General features: G+C 44.6%; 2 protein-coding genes across 3 annotated transcripts in view; one reads left to right on the top strand and one right to left on the bottom strand.

Annotated features, from left to right (window-relative positions):
- Positions 1-23,279, top strand: part of mnat1 (MNAT1 component of CDK activating kinase) — a 25,811-nt gene extending 2,532 nt beyond the window's left edge. The window contains exons 2-9 of one of the 2 annotated variants that reach the window (XR_008954237.1): positions 1,978-2,130; positions 2,535-2,608; positions 3,246-3,349; positions 3,451-3,591; positions 4,711-4,842; positions 12,683-12,804; positions 18,661-18,885; positions 23,071-23,279. Coding sequence is in view for 1 of the 2 variants with exons in the window: in XM_057058473.1 (XP_056914453.1) it covers positions 1,978-2,130; positions 2,535-2,608; positions 3,246-3,349; positions 3,451-3,591; positions 4,711-4,842; positions 12,683-12,804; positions 23,071-23,185 (841 nt within the window). In the remaining variant the exon portion in view is untranslated. The remainder of the gene's footprint in view (positions 1-1,977; positions 2,131-2,534; positions 2,609-3,245; positions 3,350-3,450; positions 3,592-4,710; positions 4,843-12,682; positions 12,805-18,660; positions 18,886-23,070) is intronic. The other variant, XM_057058473.1, reaches the window with a different exon arrangement.
- On the bottom strand, positions 23,275-25,517 carry trmt5 (tRNA methyltransferase 5). The gene is made up of 5 exons (XM_057058470.1): positions 25,410-25,517; positions 24,703-25,298; positions 24,397-24,521; positions 23,686-24,325; positions 23,275-23,503 (listed from the first exon to the last, which is right to left on the bottom strand). The coding sequence occupies exons 1-5, from the start codon at positions 25,415-25,417 to the stop codon at positions 23,412-23,414; spliced, it is 1,461 nt and encodes a 486-aa protein (XP_056914450.1). The 5' UTR covers positions 25,418-25,517; the 3' UTR covers positions 23,275-23,411.

Raw genomic sequence — 25,517 nt, 5'->3', positions numbered from 1 at the left:
AAGATATGAGCCTGGAGCTATGAGCAGGACAGGTGAGCGAGGGAGGAGTCAGGGTTAGTGACAACAGCCCAGGGACACAGAGATGGCGAGCTGCTGGGGATCTGTTGTTCCTCCTGAATGTGCATTTATTATGACAAAAGTAAAAGCGTAGCCTTGGCAAGGGATCTCGCCATTTCCCGGTAAAATTACAACAGATATGTAATCCAAGACGGCATATTTCATTGTAATCCTAGCAGATTGACATTAAAAGTCTCCTCCCTCCCTCTTAAACATTCACCACTTTGCTACTTAGGATTTCCCCTTTGGAGGACTCTGTTGTGTGGTCCATTTATGGGGCAGGGGGGCAAACTACGCCCCAGTCCTCGTCCTGTGTTGATGAATAAGGTCTTTGTGGGCCTGTGGAAACAAGCTGAGTCCCTCCGTCTACCTCCATATGGCCAGGCCTATACATCTCCTGTAGCCTGGGGCCATAGTGAACATCTGCCTCTTCCATGGTGCACTTGAAGAGCTTCACGCTCTGGAGCAATGATGGGACAACACAGATGTTTCTGCCCACACTGGAGTTTTCATTTTTATTTTGTGGCTTCATCGAAGCCAAGCACAACTTCGTATCAAATTCAGTATCTCGACTCGAGTAACAAGACTACAGCGACCACTCTACACCTGATCTCCCTTAGCTGGGAAAGCTTGGTTCCATACTTGGTTGGCTTTGTTTGACCCATATCTGAGATGGTAGACATAAACAGACAAAATCCATGACTCGGCAGTTTCTCCTTTTAACTGTTTTTTTGTAAATGTGCTGAGTGGACAACCTCTCTGACATGATGGGTCTGTCGTTACTGTTCTAATAGGCTCTATCCTCCAAGAAAGCTTTTGAAGAGCCATCAGCATCTGCATCCAGATTCCTCGACTTTGTAAATAAATTACCTAAACACGATGTTATTTTATGAAATCTTGGAGTGACATTTGGGAAACAGATGTCTGTTTTGCGAAGGTGGTCACAAGCAGGAAGGTGGACTCTTGTGGAAATAAAGCTCAGCTGAGCCTTAATTAAACGAACGTGCTGAGTAAACGTTTATCCTGGCCTTCCATCCCATCAGGGGAGATTTAGAAGCTTTCCCATTGTCCTCAGTGTTCGTTCCTTACTTGAATGTGACTGATGGGTAAACGCCAACCTCCATGAAGGTGTGATTGATAGCTAAGCCTGGGTTGTGCCCTCAGGTAAATCTACCATCACCGGAGGCTCATTTTGTGATGCTGCATAAAGCCAATGTTCCCCTTTTTGTCCTGACTTTACAATACATTTGCCAACATCATGTGAAGAATGCACTGGTTGTATTTCCTTGCTGACAGACGGTACCTGTTTGGTCATGACACATCTTTGTCCAAAGAGTTGAGAATATGGATTAAAAATTATTAACCTTTAATTTAGTGGAAGGAATAAAGAAATTTTACTTTGAAAAGTGCAAAAGTTGAACTCGAATGACAGCTCATCCAAAAGCTCAAGTAGCAGAGAGAAAATGTTTTTCTAATGTTTGGTCTGTGTTGATATAATGATAGGCTATGCAAAACGACTGATCTGGATTTTATCATTTAATGCAACGTTGTGGAAAGGCTGAGGTCTGTTGAAATAACAATGAAGCAAATGTTTTCCAATGCAGCTACTCTGCCGATGGGGTGTCGGGCTAATTTCCTCTTGCCTGAGAGTTAGAGGCATGCCATTTGCCCTTCCAATCATGGCTCCCTGCTCCTTTGAGCACTTAGAGGATCCGTTCATATCCCCAATTATCAACTGCTGGCCCTGACGATAACCTGCAGACGCAGGAAATAAAAATCACAGCTTTGCTCTTCTCTAAGTAAAACAGTTTTATGCCCAGCACATATCCTCATTCTCTTCCAAAGAAGACCGCCTGCGAGGGTCACCTCAGGTGAGATCGCACTTAATTGATGGTTCTGGTTCTCTGTCTCCTGATCCAGATGTGAGAGCTGCGTGGAGATGCTGTTTGTGCGCGGCTCAGGTAACTGCGTGCAGTGCGACACGCCCCTGAGGAAGAGCAATTTCCGTGTACAGCTCTTCGAAGACCCGGCTGTGGATAAAGAGGTGGAGATTCGCAAGAAGGTGCTGAAAATGTGAGTGTGAGGCGTCAGAAGGGTGGTGGGGTGTGGCCTTGAGTGTTTTTATATGTCATCTCATGTCTCCTCCCTCTTCTTAAGCCACCTTTGTCTTCCTCATTACATTGTTTGTTTTGTAGACAATAAGCCTCCCCCCCAGGGGTGAGGGGGCAAACGGGAAGGCTCTTTCCCTGCCAGGTTTTTATTTCTCAGTCCTTCCCTGCCTTCTCTCTCTTCCCCTCTAATCTGTTCTTTAATAGCCCCTTAATTGACATCTAATGTGTGTCTATTAGGCAGTATTCAGACATGGTAGTATAAAATGCTTGATTTTAATGGAGGCTATTAATGTCTCTCAGTTGTCTCTGATATTTTCTTGCTTCTGTTTCTCCATTTATATCATCACATCTGTTCTGACTCAACAGATACAACAAGAGAGATGTTGACTTCTCCAGCCTCAGAGAATATAATGACTACCTTGAGCGAGTGGAGGACATAGGTAAGGCGACAGAAATGGAGGCTTTGTGGCCTCAATCTGGTTGCACAGGAAAAGATTAATGGTAGCCATGAAAAGGTTAGGGGCCCTGAATCTTGGCTGATTGAGTCAAAGGCTTTTGGAATTCTTTTTGGTTCCTGAAGATGTCTCACCACTAGTCCATCTGTTGGGAAATAAAGAGGTTACAATTAAAACTTTCTGGTGTAAAATGTCATCAACCGCCTAAAAGAAGTCTGATTATTTTTGTCTGAAGTACTTATGTTCTCTGACTTGGATGAATAACAACCTGCACATACATTTGAAGGTCAGAGGTCATAGTTTACTCTGCATAAACCAGGTAGAGCGAACTTTTTGTTTCACCACTTGAGAATTTTTTAGTTTTCCAGACCCGAAGGTGTATCAAGAGTTCAGCCCCATAAAGAGAGTGCCACACTTGCCACAATCATTAATATTATTATGCATTTTCTCTTGTTGGACAGTCCACATGGGCTTGGCAGTTGCTCATCCATGAGCAGGTGATGAGATTGGCCATATAACAGCAATAGCTAACTTTTGCTTCTCTGGGATTATATATGAGACGGTCACATCATTACATTATGTGGTTCTTTCAAATATTTTTTTCTTTTTTCCTTGTATTTAGTGTATAATCTGACAAATAACTTGGATGTGGAGAACACCAAACTAAGAATGGAGCAGTACCAGAGGGAGAACCGGGATACCATCCAAAGGAATAAGGCCAAACTTGTATATATGACTTTTTTATGCTCATTTTATGTTTATGTCATTAAAACGGTCGTTCTGTGTTAAATACTGCTCGTTTCTTCTTTGCTTTCCTGACGTAACAGACACGGGAACAAGAGGAGCTGGAGGAGCTGTTGTTGCTGGAGCAGCAGAGCAACGAGCAGCGGAGACTGGACGTGCTGCAGGAGGAGCAGAGACAACTTCAGGCCAAGAGGAAGAACAAGCAGGCACTCTTGGATGAACTGGTGAGAAACACTGGAGTTTGGTGGAGTTTCTATATCTATCATACAAAAACACATCCACACGTGCACACACACACACCCTGAGCCTGAGGGTTCATGGCTGTGAGATCATTAGGAGATTATTACCAGTCATTGTGCTGTGGGCTGCATTGTTCTCATTCTGTGATTCTAAAGCCTCTTGGCTCCATTGCATTGAGCTGCAGGCTTTGGAAGTGATTGTTCCTGTAGAGTGGGTTGCTGAAGGACCATCACTGATAGCAGGCTAAGCTGCGTGTTTGTTTGTTTAAGGCACGGGGCCTGTTGACTGTAGGCAGATGAGATCAGCCACCCCCCCTCTGGGATCAGTCCTGAGGTCTGACATCTGTATGCTCCTGTGTTCAGAAAGTTCACTGTTCTCTGAAACAGTCACAATAACAATATAGATGTATAGATTATACTGATACAACAGTGATTTAATAAGTTATACATCACTCACACACACACACACACACACACACACACACACACACACACACACACTCTGATGCTAACTATTACACATTAGCAAGTATATCATGGAGGAAATGAGTTAATCAAAATAAAAGAAGTCTAATATAACTGTAGGTTTTACAAATGATGTATATTCTGCCATCACTCCACTTTCATTATCATTAGCTTTCGGAGCTGTTAAATGTGTTTAATGATATTTCTAAATGGTAAGAGATATGTAGTCTGGCCTATCATTCCTCTCATACCCATCGATAATGTCCTACCTCTCTAGTGTACAGCGTGTCCAGTCTTGTTTTCTTAGACCTCTGTGCTTGGCAAGACTCCATTGGAGAAACTGAAACACCTGACCTTGCATTTAATGAAGGTTAAGGCTTTGCATCGCACTTGAAACTGTGTCCCCTGCAGTGCCTTGATTTTTGTGTGTGTGACTTGCATCAGCCATGTGGCAAAAAGCCCTAAAAGTACACCGTGATCATTATTATATATACATGAACGGTGCTGAATGCACTCAACGTTGCTAAAATGAAGAAAATTTGGTTTTCATCTTTTTTTAATGAGTGTGGAAAGAAACAGAAAGCCCCACGCTCACCATTAGCAGCCTCGTAAAACCTCAAATCCCATTTGTTGATCCAGGAGCAGTCTCAACTTCCCGCCACCGTCTTGGTTGCCCAACACAAGGTTCGTGCTGCCCAACTGGAGACCCAGATAGAGCAGCAGAAGCAGGTGGTCAAACCTACAAATATCTTCTCAACTGGAATCCACATGGTGAGTGACAGCACATCGGTTCATGCAGCACGAAGCAAATCAAACACTCCGTTGATTCGGTCTGATTTTCTATTAGTGTGTCTGTGCAAAGTCAGTGTTACAGGTTTTCAACTTGAACTGTTTTTAATAATGTTTCTATGTTGTTCTTTTGAAGGTTAAAATTACAGTAAAATGGATTTCTGCACAAAAGAATAGTGGATAAAGCAGGATTCTTTGTAGAGGCTCTTTGGACTGAAAACAACCCTTGTAGTTGTAGGGCTTGCATCTGTGCAGGCATGTCATTTCAGGTCCTGGTAGGGCAGTCAGTTACCACACAGGAAGTCCCTTTAGCCTAAGAAATCCTTAAGTTTGAGGACACAGAAGACGCCAAAGCATTGTGCAATACTTAAAAACACTAAGAGGAAGAGATGGTACAGTGCTGGGAAAATACAACCATGTTTATTTTGTTTTATTCTTCCTTGTTTTATTTGATTTAGTTAACTGCAGACTACACTAACATTGTGGCCTCTTGTGTGGCCCTTTCCAATTCAATATGCGAGCACGTTGACACCAATAACATGAATATCTATGATATTTACAATGAGCTCATTCAAATAAAGGTCATGTTGTGTATTTGTAAACCATTTCCCATTAGATTTAATTGTGTATTGGCTCAGTGTGGAAATAGTTCCATTCAAACTCTGAGCCCACTGCTCACTGGAAATAACATGGTTGTGACAGTCTAGACCCTCAAAAAGAGGACATTATTTTGTGTCTGTTGCTTTGGTCGTGTCGTCCCACTCCCCCGGGTGGATGGTGGGACCCACACAGAGACCATGATGGCACAGGGTCTTTGTGCTCCCAGCTTGCTGCTTTGTGCTCTTCCTGTCTGGAGAGACTTTTCACTTGGCTGTCATTCAGGTTTTCAGTAGTTTATTTTCATTTTACCGCAATGAGATAAGCTGTGTCATCAGCCCTCCTCCTTCCCAACAACCCTCATGAGACATGGCTGTCTTCCCACAGTTCAGTGGTGCGTGAGAGAGATATCCACTTAGTGCTCACCTAGGCAAAAGGTATACCTAAATTTTGATATTCCAAAAAATGCAGCATTGTCTTTTCCCATCTCTGCCAAATTAAGCCAACACGGCTCTCCGAAAGCCACGGGTTAAATTATGGTCAAATGCAATATTTAGATCTTGTAAAATGATTCATTTTTCACATGCAATCGCAAAGACAGAAGTCAATGGAAAAGCACTGAAATTATCCAAATGGAAGATGTGGTATTCTGACATTCTCCCACTTCAGCATGAAGTTAAACTTGCTGATGGAGAGAGAAACAGCATGGTTATGTTGCTCTTGGATTATTGCACGACTGTTTTCCTTCACTTCTCTCCTCCCATTTCTCTTCATCTCTCTCGTCCCTGAACCCTTGTTGTTGGTGGAGCAGCAGAGCTCTCACTATGCATCGACTGTGTTGTGGAGTCGGAGACTCGAGTTGGGGGAATGTGTGGGTTTGGATTTCCCTTCACCTCAAAGGCCATAAGAAATACTTCTGTTTGAGTTGGAGGAGTTTCAGCACTGAGTGGTCAATTCCTGCAGATTGCTGGAATTCATTTATCTTCTGCATTGTGGTTTCTTTTTCCAAACAGGTTTTCAGCTTTTCTTTAGAACAAATGTGGAGTTGTTTATGTACAAACACTTCCAGATCTTGGACCACATTCCAGGGTGTACGTCACATATAGTGTCGGTGACTGTAGTTACTACACATAAGGACAGTAAGTAACAACTTAAAAGGTTCGTCAAACCATTTGTGTCAATTATGCAATGGCAAGAAATGTGGTAGATATGATTACTTAACAATAGTCATGCAAGTATTAATTTGTCTTTGGCCACATTATAATACGTCGATGACAGTGCTGACATTTCAGAACAAACTGAACCCTCTGTGTTGTGATGCATACTTTCTCTACAGTCCACACCCCTGCTGTGTTTCACACAAAAGCCAGAGGACAATGTCACTTTGGGTGAAATAAATGGAAATGCCACTCCAAAGAAGCAGAGTGTGCAGAGTGTGTGATATAGAGGACTAAGTGATTGTGACAATGAAAGATGGTCGTATTTTAACCTTTCTTTCCCCTTTTGGCTGTTTTTGTTGATGTGGAAGTTCTCTGGTCATGGCCTTAAGACCCCCTCCTGCCCTGCCAGCATTTAAGCCAGCTGCTTCACCCTTGTGCCAAGGAGAGGAGTAATGGGAAGCATAATATATGCATCTGACGTGTGATCCACCAAAACGGAAGATGCCAATTCCTACCTAGTTTCCCAATGAGTGCAGCCTTTATTTTAAGAGTGATCTCATTTCAAATCTCATTGTCTTGGGTTGTATACTGGAAACAAGCAAGTGCATATGTCGCTTGTTCTTGTAGTACGCTTTACCTTGGTGATTTTCCACAAATACATGAAGGGGATGGCAGCCCTGGTTCCCTTTTCTTTAAGCTGCATATGTATTTGTTGGACACTCCAAATGTTTTTATCTGATCTCGAGGGAAAGTAGTCCCACCAGGTTTGATCTGAGGTGGGATAGGCCCGGTCATGCCTCAGGAATGGTATTGGATCACTCGCTAATCCCTCACTTTGTAGGCATTCTACTACATACGCACACACACACGCACACACAGACGGGTTCCTGCATACACACATACGTGAATGCGCACTCCTCTTATCCAGCCTGAGTAAACATCCTTTGAAGAATAAAGTGCCTTTCTAAAAAAGACATCCGTTGGTATTAAAAGAGACTCGCTCTCCCTGTCAGAGAGACGAGTATTCTCTGTTTAAACAGGTAACTTGTTGTTGTCTGACACATAAGGGGCCTCATTGCCAAGCCTAATGACAGGAGACATCAGGCTTGGCACCTGTTCTCAACAAAGCATCAAGGGGCTTAAAAGTAATTTACGTTGAAATTAAATTCTATTATTATGAATAGTGCATATTTACTGTGTTTGATTCCTCTTTAGAAAATTAAATGTCGTGCTAAACCACGTACATGTGAGTTTGGGGATTGTCGTGCTACAGCTGCTACAGTGTCCCATTACTAAAAGCGCTTGACCGATGGGGAATCTCTCTACCTCAGAGCAGCTTTCAGCACCATCTTAAATGAAAGGTCCAAGGTTCCATCACTGCAGGGCCCCAATCTGTTTCTCACAGGCAGCATTAGGAGCAGGCATACCTGAAGAGACGGCGTGGGCACCTAATGAAAGCAAGAGCCACACGTAAACAAAGCACAGCTCATACAAATAGAGGAGGGTGGACTATTTATCTCTAAACATAGAAGAGTAGCAGCTTGGAATAACTCTGGGGTCTCTCTGGCTTCAGTTCAGGCCACACTTCTGTGTTATATATTTATCATCAACTACACACTCGCACAAGTGTTTGTGCTGTCAAGCTATTTGCTTTGGTCTGATTTACATACTTAAGTTGTCCTCTAAATTGACCTCTACTGTGCAGATGTACGTGTAAACGTCGGCCAAACTCTGCTTCCCTTTTAGTCTGGCGGACTGGCCTAACCTGTTTTGCCTGTGAGGTTTGTCCCCCAACCCCCATTCACTCTTTTCTTTTCTAGTGTATTAGGTTCATTTCCCTTATTTACATTCTTGGCATAGAAATAACTGATATTTATAACCCATTTATCATTTATAGGGGAGAAAAGAGTTCCAGGTGTTTTTAGAACTAATTATAGTTCATTGTGAGTCACTGACAATTCAGTTTTTTTTAAAATAAATGCTCAAGATGTTGATCTTTTTAACTAAAGTAGTTTGGATTTTTGTCCTCCCATTTCTTTTCATCCCTCTCATCCCTGAACTCTCTTTGTACAGCTCTCACTATGGATCTACTGGCCTCAGACACGGGGTCAGCTCAGGGGTCTAAAGAGAATTGTCATCCTTGATTGGCACCAGCACATGATGGCATTCCCGCTTCTACCCCTGCTTTGGTTGGCCGCAGTAACCCTTGCCCATGGGCAGGCCCACAGGAAAAAAAGGGGTTGCCAGCTTTAGGGGCTTTACACCGGAGCAGCTGCCACTGGTCAGGCAGTTATATTTAAAACCTGTAAGGCGAGGGGAGGTGCAATCTAGGCAGCAGCGTTTACACTTGCTACTTGTTGCCCAGCCGTCAGTAGATAACCCAAAGCTTTTTATCCACACAGAAGCTCTGGTAGTGCCAGGACAGAAGGTGGAAGTTGGGGCTGAAGTTGGGCTGCCACTAGGCTGGGTTATTAGTCTGCATTTCTGTCATTATCATTATCATTTTAGATATTAGTCGTGAAGCCTCTACTATCTCCGCACTTTCACATGAACTGGTTGTGGCTCCACGCACACTTTCAAACGTCACCACACACACACACACACAAACACACACACACCACTACTAACCCAGTGACTATATGTACTTTTGTGTGTCTGTGGTTGTGGTGGGAATGTGCTGATGGAGAGCACAGTCTCTAAGTGACCTTGAATATGTCCCGCTGAGCTGCAAACTCTGGACAGATAGGGGGCTTGGACCGTGCCAGTATACTAGCAGTATGTGTAGCATTTTTCCACTGACATTTGTTATGGTGACCTATTATATTCCATTAGTGCAGCATTTTTGATCTAGGATAAACACTCCCTTTGAATACTTTTAGGAATATATTCCAGTAAATGGTCTACAGTCGATAGGGGTGCATTTTCTGCTTCGAGCCTCTCCATTTTGCTTTTCTGAAAAGGAAGAAAACCAGGGAATTCAAAGGTTTTGTTTAGATCCCTTAATTATTTTTAAGTGTGTTCAGAGTTTAACATCAGTTAAAGGAATCAGAATGTAATCCCAAATTCTCTTTAAAAGCCTTATGTTTCTGCCAGGGGGAGGTGCAATTTAAACAGCTGCACTGTAGCCTATGGAACATTATGTCTGCACCATCTCGCTGTCTCCCGTCCCAGTCTGTCCCACTCTGACTGTATAAAATGCATTAAACCTTAACAGTGGATGATGAGGACTCCTTTGCATCCTCAGAACCAATTGCTGCCTGTTCTGTGAGCCATATAAATATTACTCTGATTAACAGCAGATGGGTTTTACGGAGGTGAAGTGATTCATCATTACTGAAAAAAACATGGCTTACTGGCAGAGATGACAGATGTGCTGTTTAAATTGATTACGGTATTCAAATCTTCAGACTTATGACTTGTCAGGATCTACCGTTTAATGTTGTTTTCAAAATTCTTTTACCCAAAAGTTTTTGAACTCAGACTTAGAACTTTAACTGTGTTTGCTGTGTCTCCATCGTGCCAAGTCTATAATTTATTTTTTTTGCTGAGGGGACTTGTAATATTTGCTGCACTGAAAGCAGTGCCATTTAAAATGACTGAAGTATAACCGTCTAACCCCTCTAACCTGTGAGAGTTTGCCCCAAGCATAAATAGTAACGCTAGTGCATTAATAATGCTCTTTCTGCCTTTCACACATTTATTTTTGCATATTCTGCATGGAAGTATTCTAGTTACATTATTAGGTGCTTGAATGTGGCTGTTGAAACCAGGAGTGACAGCTGTGATAGAGCTCTCTGTTTTACACGGGCACAGAAATGGCAGCGGCCTTTTAAAGACATTACTGGTAGATAATGCAATAAAAGTGTATAATATAAAACTGGCAGTGGTTAGCACAGTTGCCTCATAGCGACCAGGTTTTGCCTTATTCCAGGTTGGTTCATTTCTACAGTATATTGGTGCCCTCCCTGACTATATGTGGTGGATGGATCCTGCCTGGAAAAAAAGGCAGTTTTAAGCTGTTAAAAATGATAGTTGGCTCGAGACATCGTATTAAAATGTAGGAATACTCTTAAAAATACCATGTCCACATCACAGATTTTGGTAACAAAGATATGTCTTTTATAAGATCCCTTTTCCATAAAAGTCATACAAATGTCTGCTGTATTACTCTTTCAGATGTTGTTTTCCCAGATGGTATTGTTAGTGTCGACAGTAAAGTAACTGGACAGTATATTAAGGATGTTAGATCACTGACGCTGTCTGGGACAGAGGTAGAAGTAGAGGATCACAAGAGGGGAGGAGGAGCACTGCTCCCTATAGTCTGGCGCTATAGTGATTTCCTGAAATGGTTTTATTAAGACTGATGGTCTCAAGAGTTTCACTTAGTGTCACGAGCTAATAATGTGTCCTTAGTACCAGTGCACAGGCTTGCAAGCACCGTGAGCACTCACATTATGTTGCATAGATATTAGGTTGGGATCCGTGTGATGTTGAAAGCAGATGTTTGCGTTGGCTGTTTCGGTGGTGTTTTTTCAGCGTCCCATAGTCCCATAGCCGTTTCTGCTCCGCCGGGCCCGGCTGGGGGTCTCCTCTCTTTCCCATTTTCTTGTTTTCTTTCACCGCAGAATTTGGAAAACAACATTAACATGCTATAATTCACAGCTTTTCGTGGGATGTGATGAGTTCATGGTTTAAAGTTACAGCATAATTATGTAGTGTAGGACCAGAGAGGATCTTTGATGGCACGGCTCTCGAGCTCTAGCTGTAATCTCAATTTCTGAACTACAACACCAAGTTTACAGTGTCTGTTTATAGTTCTGCCTCACCCTTTCTCCCTGAGTATCAGTTTGATTGACACAGTAGGGGATTTAAACACTGATGAAAGTCTGAAACAAGATGGATGGAGAGGCTGGACGAGTTTAAAAGCGGGGCAGACTGACCGAGTTCGGCTCGTTCGGTCTGGATTTCATTAACTTGTGGTAGGGCGCCGCAGTGTTGAGTTGTATGAATGGATGGGAGGCGATAGGAGATCACTGGCAGTTTGGGGTCAAAGGTTGAGGGAAGACCACAGAGAAGTGTGCAGTGATTTTCTTTCTGTGGCTTATATGGTAATGTCTAGCAATGTGAATGTAAAGAATTTAAAGGTTGCCCCCAGGTGATAGCGAGACATGGGGATGAATTGGTGAATTACTTTGATCTGTATGAGGGGAAAAATCAGTTCCTGCGTGTGCCTGCGTATGACTGATCTGTTTGTTTTGTCTACCTGATGGGTGGGACAGATAACCACTGTGTGGTATTTGGAATAGGTGATGAACCTCCAGCTCAGATTTTGGTGGCTTGAGTTCCCAGTGGCTGTGCTCACGCAGGCTGAAGCCTGTGAGGGCAGCCACCGGGCACATGTTACTCATTTAGTTCCATTTCATCGGCTTCCCTCTGACTCCTGTTGTTTATACTCCCCCACTACTCTTTTCTCTGTCCCTTATCTTTTATCTGTCTTGTCTTTGGGTTCCTTTGGTGCTCTCTAAAATGCTTTGTTTAGAGATGACCCTTTTAATAAGCAGCTTGTTTCCAACCCTGGGTCATCCTCTGAGTCTTATTGTTGTAACTTTCTGACAGTGGAAATTCCATTTTTGATACTGGAACCCCAAACTGAAGAGTTCTCCAGTGTGTGTTGCCATTATCCAGACTTGGGCCAACAAAAACAACAGTAATGTCCAGCAGGATTAAGAACTGGACATTTTAAGTTAGATTTTTCATTTGTTATTTGTAGCAATCCTTTTTCGAACCTGAGAACACTTTCTTTTATTAGTAGGGTTATCTCCTCTCCTGCTCTGAGAAAGCATAATCACAACTATCAGATTTTGTTTTTGGAAGTACCTTTTAATAATACACCCTCCGTCATCGTCCCAGCTTTGCAGAGTGCACAGTTGTCTTTTTTGAACCAGTTGGTTGAGAACACATTAGCTGCTGTATTCAAATGAAACATTTTCCAAATATTTTTTTTCCTTTTTGTGTCTTGCTAATTGAGCTTCTCTCGTTCTCTTTGTCCCCTTCTTCCTCTTTAGCGTCAGACAGTGTCTCTCCAGGCTGTACCCAGGCTAGAGGAGGTGCTCTACAAGTACCAGCCACTGCAGGTTGAAACCTACGGACCCCCGGTACCTGAACTGGAACAACTTGGCAGACTTGGGTAACACCACATCCTTATTGTTATATATCACAATTCACTATGGTATTTAGTAATTTGAACAAACAACAAATAAATATAATTTATTAATTAGAAATCAACTTCAAGCAAATATGATTACTAAGACCATTTTCTAAACTACGCGACAGGTCAAATACCGCTTTATAATACGTTGCAACAAAATGTTTTAGCTCTTTTCTTTGTGAACTTCAAGAGGGAAAGAAAAAGAGTAGGGGGAGAGCTGAGTAAGAGGGGGAGTAACAACCACCACTCTGCCACAAGAAGCCACAGTGCCTCCGCAGGACCGTCCATTAACGCACGCAGGAAGTGCTCTCCCCGACAGCCCCTTTGGGCCAATCAATCCTTATGACGCCATTGGTCCAGGCTTCTGTGACTGTAAGCGATCTGTCAGACAGTCCAGCACCCAGCCATCTGCAGGGCAACTGACAACCCCCTCACCCTGACACTATAGCCTGCAGGTTAAGAATGGACCACCTTTTTGGAGTGAGAGGAGCAATCCAGGGTATTTTGAAGGGCGGGGGGGGGCTGTAATTTCTCATTCTTCTCTTATGATCCACCTGCAGAACATGAGCCAAAAATCACCAAGCTCAGATACAACATGTCCTTCACAGGTTGTGGGCGCTATTAGGCAGAACAATTGGTATTATTACTGGTCTTATTTACTGTACATTATGTATGCAGTGAAGTGCTGAGGTCCAGTTTATTTTGACCAGGCTGATCGATATGCAAATGAAGACCAAGTGTCAATTTTTATTTTTGCATGCTGAAGCAAAAATGAGGTAGGAAAAGTGTGTGCGTGTGTGTGTGTGGGTGTGGGTGTGGGTGTGCGTGTGCGTGTGTGTGGGTGTGGGTGGGGAGTGTCAGCAGTTCAGGGGTCCAAGAGGACCAATTCTGTTGAGGAAGGAGTCTGCCACAGAGATAAATGAGGCTCAGTACAGTGAGGGACCCCAGTCCCAGTGGTGCCGGTCGCGAGCAGCGACACCGACAACTCTTCAGACAAACCACAACTCCCAAGATGCACTGTGTCGTTAAGAAAAAGCAGACAATATTGCTGACAGTTCTGTACCCTTGGCAGTTTATGGTTCTGTGAAATGAGGTTTTGTGCAACTATGTATTTGCAGATACACCAGGACAATCAGCGTGCACACACATGCACATGGGAACACCATCTACTATATTTACCTTCAAAGCTGCGTTTTGTGTCACACACACTCACTCTCACCCCTAATAATGCGGTTCCAGGATTTTGGCTGCAAAGGAATGTCAGATGTGGTAAATTTTTTTTACAAGTGTGTATTGGACCCGCGCCGCTCCGGTCCTATGACCTGTGAAGGGAATATGCTTGGAAGTGTGAGCAGATCTAAATGTGCCTGGGGACGATGAAGTGAAAGTTGCTGTAAAGGGGGCAGGTGGATTATTTTAAAGCACAGCTGTTTGTCTTGGTCAGGGCCCATGGTGACAGCAGCACAACTGGTAATTTTTCTTGGCGCAGCCATCAAGACTAGCGACTTACCCCCCTCCCTTCCTGGTGGCTTTGGGGGCCAAAAGATGTCTAGTCAATGTGTTGACTGGAGCCGTGCTTTTTAAAAAAAAATTCAAATTACTCTTGTTTAGCATTTTGTTCTCCTCTATCTTTTCTGTCTTGTCTCTTCACCTCTAAAAAAGGATAAAAAATAGAGGTTCTGCATTTTTGCCAGGAAAAAGAAGGGCAATGCGTCCTTTCTATGTCTCCCCCCCTTTTCTGCTGTTTCTGAATAAATAAGAACTGAGTTATATTAAACACAGCTGCTTCAATACTGAAGCAAAGGAAAGTCTGCAAATTCAGGCAACAGGGGGTCCTAAAAGCCTCCATTAGAGCTTCCTCCACCTCTAGTCCTTGTTTGTACACTAACACGCGTGTCACTAAATGCTCCATCTGTGATGTGCGTCGGTGTTCACCACAGAAAAGACCCAGACGGAGTCTGAATATTATAATAGCTGTCTGACGCTGTTCATCAGAGTGACACATACTTGCAAATGAGAAAGACGAGTAGATAACAAATGGAATGTTACAGAAGCTAGGTTTCCATTTCCCTGTTTGTTTGAAGATTTGTGGAAATATCAGAAGAGGGTGATGGAAACCAATGATCAAAATAAGCGATATACAATTTTTATGCTCACTCGAAATGCATTCATCCGATTGGCTCTCAGTGTTTTGTTTAGGTGTGAAGAAAACTGGACACATCTTTGATGCAAGCCTTATAAACAAGACAAAAATGAGTTGTCCAGTCCAAAATAATCTATCTACAGTTCTGTCTGTCGCCACTCTTATTGTTCAGTTTTCCTTTTCCAGCGTGCAACCTCTGCTTCTTCCACTTTTCTATTGCAGCTACAGCATTCATTTTCTCTCCCACCATCTTCCATCAGAAACACAGTAGTATATCTACACCAGCTGAGAATTTCAAATTAATTACTTTTTTTGAGGGGAAACTTTCAAAAGAATCAGATGGATAGAATCAGGTAGCTCAAGCCAAGCAGTGCTCCTCATGTCTTGCTCTCGCTCCTCGCTTTTATGTCGGGCAGTAAAAACCTTTAATAAACAAAATCAAGTACAAGTAAATACATATTGCAGAGGCAAACAGAAACATGTGTTTACATTGACATGGGTTGTTACACGAATGTCGAGTTATAAGCCGGCCTCCTCGTTAGTCTGTGTCCTGTCTGTGATCGGGTTGCTGAACCGAGGCATCGGAAATTCTGTTTAGTGCTTTTGAACCTATCTGGACCCAGAATGACAACTGCATTCATTGTGCCTTTTGTGATTTCATTTATGTTTGTGTGCAGCTGTAATTTCGAAACTCTGACTGAATTGGAATAAAAGACTGACGGGGGTCTTGGAAGAAGACGAATCGTACTGAGGGGGGAAAATAAGGGGAAGAGAAATTGGCTGTAGAGCATTGAAAAATTCAACTCAAACCTCAAGTGCTGACAATAAAAGTGAGCCAGAACAGTTGTTTGTGTTGGCAGAGGTCACCCTGAAATTAGCCCATCTCCCTCTGACAGTGGGTGCTCCACGCATTTTGCCAGATACCATTGTTTTTAATATTCCGAAGGTTTGCCTCCCCCCTCCCCCGGCATTGCTTTCAATAATTGGTGGAAAAAGTGAGGTTTTTTTTGTCTTTCTGCTGGGAGCACTCGTCAAGCATCGTGTCTGTGTCGATGGGGTGAAGGGGAGCGGCAGAGTGAATGAGTGTTTAGTCTGGAGCTCCTCTCCTGGGTATGGACGTCTCTGCATGTGGAAGTAGTCCTCAGAGCTCTTTCTCCCAACAAAGCCATAACGAGTTGCATTCTACACAGGTCCAACTCAAACTACATGCAGAAGTCTCGGTTTCTTTGAAACGCTTTCAGGCAGTACTGGAATCACTTGTAGTCACAGAAGGTCCATGTCTAACGTGTACTTAAAGGCCGCCTGCTCACTGTTCTGGTTGAGAGCCAGGGGTTAATGGGTCTCTGAGTGATGCTCTCCTCCCTCTGTGTTCTTGTGTTTTCCAAGCATCCCCTGGCGTCTGTGTGTTTATGTGTGTATTTGTTTGTTTGTGTGGCTTATACTGCAAGTTAAGTGCTTTGGTGGGAGACAGATATGCAAAATAGTCAGCAGTGCCATCCCAGCGGCCTTAGTTTCTGGTTGTGCTGGCTTTGTCTTGCTGGCCTGGCCTCAATCCCATTCCAAGCGCTCCTTCGTTCCAGACCAGATTTTTGCTCATATTGTTAGCAGGGCTGCTAAATGTTGCCCTTCGTGTACTTTTGATTTAATTCCTGCCATCACTGAATTAAGACTATATGAGGTTTAAAAGGCATACAAATCACAATTTCCTTTCCCTGAAAGAAAACTCAATTCAGCTGGATATTTTTCTTTTACACTCATTCTGCTCAAACCAGCATTCTCCTTGTGAATTTTGGGGGGGAAACCCGCTCTGTGAATAGCTGTTCTGTGTATCATCGGTCCTCTGATCCCTGTAGGGTATGTATCCATCTGTTGGGCCCAAAGGGCCCGGAAGGGAGCAGGATCAAAGGTCAGTGACCACAGGGGAGCTGAGGCGCAGCACTGGCATGTCAGAGTGACCTGAGTGATCCGTCCAGTGATGGCACCTGGGAGACATGAGCCGTGTATTCTCATCCTCATATTCATCTCTTCCTCACATAAAGGCCACTTTGGTGAGGGGCTGGAGGGTGAAGCTCCTGTGGGCATGACCTCAGATGACCTCCTTTACAACCAGCTCCCTTCAATACATTTCTGCTGCTATTAAAAATATCCCAAGACACACATTTACTTGTATTTAGGCTGTAGAGTCTCTGAAATCTGACTAGCTGAGAATGGCTTATTGCATACAGGAGATCTGTTGTTCCAGCCACCGCCTGGTTGTCACCATGACCAAGACCTAAAACTGAACCTTGTTTCTCAGACATTTGATCCCGTCTACTTTTCCACTATGTTCTCAATGTGTACGTCACCGTCTTGTGTTACCGGATTAGAGTTAGTTATGTACTGTACAAAGTTAAGTGCCAGTGCTTCTGAGCATTTTGTATTACCAGAGCTAAGAGCTAAAAGTTTGCAACACGGGGGCGCCCAGATTTAAAATTTGCATGGACAAAGAGAGAAGTGTGGACGTTCTGGACCAGCTATTTGACTTGCAAACCTGTCCGCCCCGTCTTTATTATTCACAGCGTAGGCACCATCTTGCTCTGGTGCTCTGCTCAGCGTCCTGGAGGTGCATCGTCTCTTCATTACTAACTCGATCAGAAACTGAGTGGAGTGTGGCCAGCGTCAGATTCTGCACCAGCCCCCACCCAGGCCATTATCCCGTCTGCCTCAGTAAACAGACCATTAACAGACAGAGCTGGTGGAGGCCAGTTCACTATTGTTTTCCCTCCCAGAGATCTGTGCAAATATTGATCTTCTCTTGAAGTACGAGTCAAAAGAAGCACATGCTGTAGTTGACTGGAGGCTTTATACATGTTGTGGGTGAATCATTTCTGACCTATAGAACAGGCGGGAAGAAAGGGGGCATTATAGAACAACAGTGGGAGAAACATTTGGCTTGTGTATTCTGGTCATCTGAAAGAGGCCTGCTTTTAGTATTATTGTTTTCTCTCTGGGCTCGGTGCCAGACAGACCAGCAGTCTCCTCCTGAGATGAACTCAGGCCAGGCCAAACCAGGCCACTGCCAATGAAGGAGACACCAGCAGGTAGGGAACTCCGAGGAAAACGGCGTCTCCGGCTACTAGGTTTATTTGTGTCACAAGTTCCGGGTGACAGGGTCGGCGCCCAGCAGAGGGCAAATAGATGTCTTCAGACTATTTTAATGCACACTGATCTGTGTCGAACTTTAAAAAGCTGCCACGTGCCATCTATGTTCATACTGAGGCGCGTACAGGAAAAGTACAGGAAAATTAGCTTTACGAATTTGAGAGTTAATCAAAGAAAACTGTCTAGTTGCACGAGGTTGTTTGGAGACTAAGAGTGCTGATGTCACCTTTCTCTCGTTTGTTTCCCAGGCTTTTTATTTTCTTTGTCCATTGTTGATCTGTTCCCATCTTCCTAATTGAAATTCTTTGGCTACACAGTGTCCAAGGTGCTTCGGTAACTGATATCTATAGAGGGATACCCCTGGGGGGAAACACACTGTATCGGGTCTCTATTTCCTGAACGCCACGTCTAGCTGTCAAGGCTGTGGTTCTGTATGGATGGGTGTGCCTCGTGCTAGCAGCCATTCACTGAATAGCATATGTCCTTCCATTGTTTACAGCCCCATTTGGTTAACGATGACACTGATGTCATGCTATTATCCTTCCTCTTAGTCTGCTCTCGCCCACCCTCAAGCTCTCCAGGGGCAGTTATCAGGTGGCAGCTCTGGAGACGAAGGAAAGATGCTCTCTGTATCAAATGGCTAAACTTGGTGTGTGACGCCTCTGCGAGCCCCGCAGCAGCAGCCACAGGGAGGCGTTGAGGGCAGCAGACAGCCTCCACTGCCACCATCAGGTTAGGAGAAGGAGGTACATGGCAAAGGCACGAGAGAGCACCGGGTGAGTAGTGACAGATGACACCTGGAGCCGGAAGTAAAAATGGGCACAATAAGCCTCTATCATGGGATGTAGCACAGTGTTGTCATTCAGAGGTGGACGTCTCCGGTAATCTGGCGGATGTAGATGAGCTGCTCTCTTGAAGACAGCTAACAGATTGACAGTCACTCCACATCAAAATGTATTTTCGTAAGCGTTAAGTGTCACTCAAACCTTCTGTTAGCACTCTAAAAACACTTTCGTCTTGACTAAGTGTTCAGCGATATCACCTACACACACACACACACACATGCAGATTCTGTCAGTGGTGATGATAAGATACGTGATAACGGATCAGGGTGCTGTAGGCTCATACGGAAATGATGTCATTGAAATGCCTCTCCTGTTCACACTCGCATCGGAAAACTTGAGGATCTCTCACACAATTGCACATCCAGGAGGAAGCTGCATTCAGTGGTAGAGGGTGACCTCTGACCCGTGGCGATGAAAGGCTGTTGTTGACAGATACAGTATACCTGTGAGAGCCCCCTGTGTTTGGCATGTCTGCAGGGGTTTTCTTTCCGACTGCGGGATTGGAACAATCCGATGATTTTTATTTTTAAATGAAAAGAAAATTCTGCCTTCATGGTCTAAGTAATACAAACAAATCCGCAGTTAGATAAACGTATATTGATGCACGTAAATTGTGCTGACACGCGGGGCCAAAAACATTCACATTGCACATTCACACAATGTGCTCAGTGTGCTGTTTCTCTCACAGGGGTACATTTTCTCTCAGGGTAGAGTGTAGGAAGGAGGGGCAGATGGGGCAGCAGTGCTCTGAGTGAAACCGGAGCTGGCTGAGGAATGCAGGAGGTGTTTTTGGAGAGCTGGAGTGGAGTTTGGGGAGCAAAGGGGGGTAGACTTGTGGGGTAGGTGGGGTGATTAGGGGGTGACAGCTGAGAGCTGACCCCTCCATAATGACAAATCATCCGGCAGGTGTGCAACTCTCCACCCCTCCACTCTTCAGCTCCCATCATTTCCCAGCCAGGAATCCTCCATTGCTGCTGGATCAGAGTGCTAAAGGAAGACTTCCGGACATTCGGGCTGATGCCTCATGACTGGCATCTCATAAGTCAGCCTCGGTTCTGATGTACCGTAGCCTGTGTTGGTCAGCTGCCCTCTTTGTGCACTCACCACAGCAGTTTCTGCTTCTTTGCTTTCATAAACATAACTAATTAGGTTCCGGGCTTTTGGAGCCGTTTCAGGTCGGGCAGGTTTTATTGATTCATTTTTCCAGGTGCCCTTTCTCTTTCCAGAGTTAAGCTACCTGTCTGCCTGAAAGTCTTCATTTAGAATTCATGAATCACGCTGACGACAAGCTGAACCCGAACAGGCTCTCCTCATTTCGGAAAGTAAAAACAAGCGCTGACCCCGGATCAGTCCGGGTGATATGAGAGCAGACAGGTGCCAAGCTGAGGTAGAAAAACATGTTGGTTCAAATTTGGTCTTGTGTATTGTTTAAGGTGGATTCAGATGGCTCCATTGTCCCGTGCCTGTTTTCTGTGGTTTCTATGCCGATTAAATGTTTTCTAGCTGAAGCAGCCATTGTAGCGTTACAGGACCTTCTTTCCCATTAAGCCTGGGTTTCCACAGCTCTCCGTAATCCAGTTCCCTCCGTCAGATGGAGTCTAGACAAGAGAATGTGCCCCAGTACTGTCTGGTATCTACGATTTTTCAGCCAGCACGTCCTTTGCTCGGCAACAGCACCACTGATCCACACGCCAAGAGGACCCACATGTTCTTCGCCCACCACCCATAATTGTTCCACACTTATCTTTTCACTTTGCATTAGAGATGGCGCTCACTGTGCTTTCCAGACAGCTGGAGAAAGGAAGTCTCCAAAAGTTCCATTGGGAAAAACACTATTATTAGTATTACCAAGAGACATTGTCCAGGTATTCAATGTTCCAGACCCAAATGGAAAGAAGAGACCAATGTAAATCACTCCTTTGAGTGTGCTTACTAATGGAAAACCCCTGTCGTGTTGCCTCATGGCAACTGCAGGTTGACTCGCACACTGTCTGCCATGTCAGTCAGTTGTCTTCATCACCTGCACCCGTCTTTTCCCACTCTGCCCCCCCCAAGCGACATAATGGGCCAATCCAAAGTGACCCATATTTACCCAATAAAACGAGACTTTGAAAAGACCAATATCAGGTTGCAGCTAATGCTTCAGTGGGGCCCAGAGAGTGAAAGATGTTACCGGCTGAAACGGCTTGGGTTTCAGAGCCCTGCGAACAAAAGGCAGTCCAGTCCTCTGAGAGAAAAGGAGACAGAGTGGATGGGGGGCTATGGGGAGGGGGCAGCATGTGGAGAGTGAGTCCACACTGTGAAACGGTAGCGTCAGAGGAGCGTCTGTTTCACGGTGGTGCGTGTGCGTGTCGAACATCGTTTTATGAGTGTTTTCGGGCGCTGCTGCAGATGCATACATTGATGTGTTTCATGTTGATGCACGTCGGTTTTTCGCCAGTTTCAAAAGGCAGGTTTATCTTCCAGCTCTGCACCCACACGCACATGCCTCCGTTTTACAGATATAGACGCTGTGTTAATGGAGCAGAACTGAACCAACCCCGGGTGTTAGGGGTGAGCAGAGGGCGGTCAGGGTTGGTTTAAGAGAAAAGTGTTTGTCAGGATGACACCCAAAGGTGATTTCCCTTTTATATACTCCCTCGTCCTTCGACTCCCCCTAGCCCAATAATACCACTCTTCCTCCTTCATGTTCACTTTTTGCTCTCTTGCTTTCTCCCTCTCCTTAGGGGCAGGCATGTATAAAGTTACACAGAGCTCTCAGCTTTCTTGGAAGGAATGACCACATGAGTAGCTTGGGGATTAGATTAGCAGGAAGAGCAGACTTAGCTGGGCTGTAAATAGCCCACTTTTTTCACCATTAAAAAGGCCCAGTACAATATAATCAATAGATAGCACTCATCTGATGCAGGAAGCCATATGAGAAGACCTCCCTCAAGAGCTCTGAAGGACAGGCTACAGCAACTTGGGCCTAATGAAGTTATTATTAATCACTGGGCCTCCTGTTTTGAACTTGCCTGGTGTTTCTCTAGCGGGTGATGAGTGGGCTTTGTGTTCAAAACCTGAATGACATCTCTTGCTGCTCTCTAACACTTTGCATTGTGAGGCAGGACAAGGTCATCTCGTGTGATCTTCATCATTTGGCTTTTTGCTCGTCATTCATGCCAGCGAGGCGTTTCAGCTTTTACGAATTGAAGAATAGGGTGCGTAACAAATGGAGCAAATTTTCGAATCATAAATACTCAGAAGCAAAATATGATCTGTCGGTCCCGCTCTCTTGTTCACACAGACACACACACACACACACACACACACACACACCCACCTCCAGTCTCCCAGAGCCTCCCCGCAGGTGTTGGGTTACTCTGTAAAGCAGCTTGAATGGGCAGACATCACAGAAGGCTGTCTGTGCTCTTGATTTCCTCTCCACTTTGAAGTTTCCTCGGCTCATAGGAACAGGGGCCACAAAGCCTGACTCGTGTGAAGGGTTTGAGCCCTCTGCAGGGTGGGGCGTGTATGGGGGAGACTGCAGTGACGGGCCTGTCCTCCCCTTGGTCTCAGTTGTGGGATGTCAGCAATGGGTAGAACGTTTGCCTCCTCCTCTCTGGATGAGGGGAGACGGGGAGAGAGGTCAACCCCCTTACACACAAGTCACATGCAGACGGACATCGTTCACTGTGGACGCACGATGTGGAGCCTAAATTAACAACACCAATGTTTTTCTGTCTGTGCATGGCTGTGAAAATAAACAGTGACTTTTGGCTTTGCTTAAGAACCCGAAAAAAAGGTCTTTGGTAGGATACATCTGTGAGCACTTAAAAAATAAAAGACACCCATAATACTTTAATAGAGCCATGTTGGAGAGGCTTTTAGGCACAGGGTGTTCCAGTGTTAGTGTACGGGTACGTCTGTCTTCGCTGATCTCATCAAAGGGCCACAGGGTCGCAGAGAGCCCAAAAAAAATAACTTCAAGTGTGGATTTAATGAAGAGTAAACTTACACTCAGGTTTCAGAGGAACTTCTTTTAAAGGCAGCTCTCCGGACTGCCAATCAGTCACATTATTTACAAAATGGCTCACTGCTGTTGCTAACCAGGGCTCCCCTTGTGTCTGTGCTCAGGTATTTAAACCACGTGCGGGCTGCCATGCCACAAGACACAGCTGGAGGATACACCTCTGCTCTGGCATGTCAACGAGCCATCCAAGACGCACTCAGTGGACTCCTCCTTTTGTGAGGTTATAGGTTGTACAGAATGGTTGTAAGGATGTACATGTTTTAAATATTGGGTTCATTTTTTATGTAAATAAATCACAGAATGTCATGTGCCAGTTTGCATGTCCTGGATTTATTTCAAAAAAAAAAAAAAGGGCTGTTTTAAAACAAATGTTTAAATAAAAACACCTGTAATAAAAATGTATCAGCTGAACCAGCTAAAGAAAAGTTTCAAATTAAATATGACTTTAACCTTCTGATACCGATGAATGAATATAACTGGCAGAATCTGCAGCTTCTTCACACTTCTGCCTCTTTGGAGCAGGTTCTGATGAGGAATCTGTGGATAAACACATTGTTTTTCTTCAGTCCTCTGAATCAGTAAAAGTCTGAATGAGGGTTTTTTTCAGGCTTATTATAACTACAAGATACTCTAGTGACATCACTAGCAATATTACTGATCACATTTGTTTATATTTGTTTAAATGGTCCCTCTAAACAACTCCATGAAGAGAACCTCACCTGTCTGTCCGTGATCACCGCTGAAGACCACCTCTGTAGGGAGTGAGAATCTCACACACAGCATATCTTTATTAGGAGCAACGTTGCGCACAAAATGAACAGAACTTCGACCCTCCAGGGGGAAGCCAAGACTGTGAGACGCTCTCTTCACCACATCTGTCTCGGGGTTTTCGTCCTTAGAGAAACAGTAGCAGTACACTGTGGGGAGGGTCCCGTCGCTGGGGGACTCGTGGTGCAAAAGGCCCCTGAAGGCATCCAGGAACTCCAGAGCCAACGCAGGCAGGTTCATTACAATATGAACCCTCATTTTTCCCTTCAACAATGCAGGCAGCTCCTGCTTCAGAGGTCCCTGGATGAAGGCTCTGCCGTCCAGGTTAAAGGTCCGGACTCTGTTCTCTACCTTGTTGAGTTTGCAGTTGTGCTGCAGCCACCTGTGGGACTCGGGGTTGAGATCGTTGGCTACAACGTTTGCACCTATGCGGGCGGCGGGGATGGCGAAAGGACCAACGCCAGCAAAGACGTCAAAGACTGCGTCGCCGCGTTTGACGAGCTCCACAACACGCTGGTGTTCTGTGCTGAGCCGAGGATTCCAGTAAACACGAGAGAAGTCAAACTCGTATGAGACGCCGTTCTCTTTCACCTGTAGTATAAAATGGGTGGTGTTAACGACCAAACAATGACCCATATGGCTCTCAATATGACTGAACTTACTTTGGCAACCATGTTCTCTTCCCCTGCTAGCATCTCCATCTTGAAGTTGCGATAGGTGGAGTCAATGATATTTGTCTTATTGACCACACAGGTAATTCCAGGGTTTTTGTCTATAATGACTTGACCTGCAATGGAAGCAACTGCTGCTTAATAACTATTATAAATAGGAGTTGAATACTATGCTGGTCTAAATACTAATGTTTGGGTGTTATAATCTTTAACAGAAAATACAAAACTCTTCATATTAAATGTTTTTAAAGGCTGGTTTGTCACAGGAGTAGGTTTGAGGGCACCTCTTTCTCTCACCTATGAGGCTCTTGTAGGGGAGTTGGTGCTCTCTCAGGTTCATGTGTGCGATGTGGCCCACCCGACTGAATGCAGAGGTCACATCTTGACCTTGCGGAAGCACGGCTTCCAGGACCTCCTCTGTCTTTAGGTTGTGATAAGTGAGTTGGAGCTCGTAGTTTTGCAGCTCCTCGGGCACATCAAACGACCTCAGAGCTTCGGCTTCATCTTCACTGAAGGAGGCTGCAGACGTCACTTTGTGGGGGTCCAACAAGACCAGACGGAAGTCACTACACTCCTCTTTATCGTGTATCACTCTGGGCAAACCTGGCCGCTGGATAGTCGACTTTTTCAGGCTCTTCACCACTTTATTTAACACCCCAGTTGGCACCCTGAGAGCTGGGACAGTAATAGTCTGTGTGAAGGCCTCCCTGTCCAGACAAGTCATACCTCGAACTTGTGGAGGTGGGCGGTAGATTTTCTGCTCCATTCCTTTGACGACACCGCTAGCACAAATTAAAGCTGACACAGAGACCGCAGAGCAGAAATCGACGACCGCCACGACAGAGTTTAGATTCCTTCGCATGAATGTAGGTGAACAAGCTCGAGAAACATGCCTGGAATTACAGAAACGTGCAGAAACAGAGACAAAAAAACACATATTGTTTTACCGTAACGTTACACCGAGCAAAACTAAAATACAATAAGTGTAATTATTGCGTCCTCACCTCCACATCCTCCGTTTCGGGCATGCCTGTATTGCGTCATCAAAAGTCGACCGAGTACGAGTGATGATTGGACAATGGGACAGAACGTTAACACGTGATTGGGCAGAT

The sequence above is a fragment of the Takifugu flavidus genome, chromosome 16, assembly GCF_003711565.1.
Source record: "Takifugu flavidus isolate HTHZ2018 chromosome 16, ASM371156v2, whole genome shotgun sequence".
In the NCBI taxonomy this organism is placed as follows: Eukaryota; Metazoa; Chordata; class Actinopteri; order Tetraodontiformes; family Tetraodontidae; genus Takifugu; species Takifugu flavidus.
Note: the sequence above shows the minus strand (reverse complement) of the source record. Positions and strands in the feature narration are given on the sequence as shown.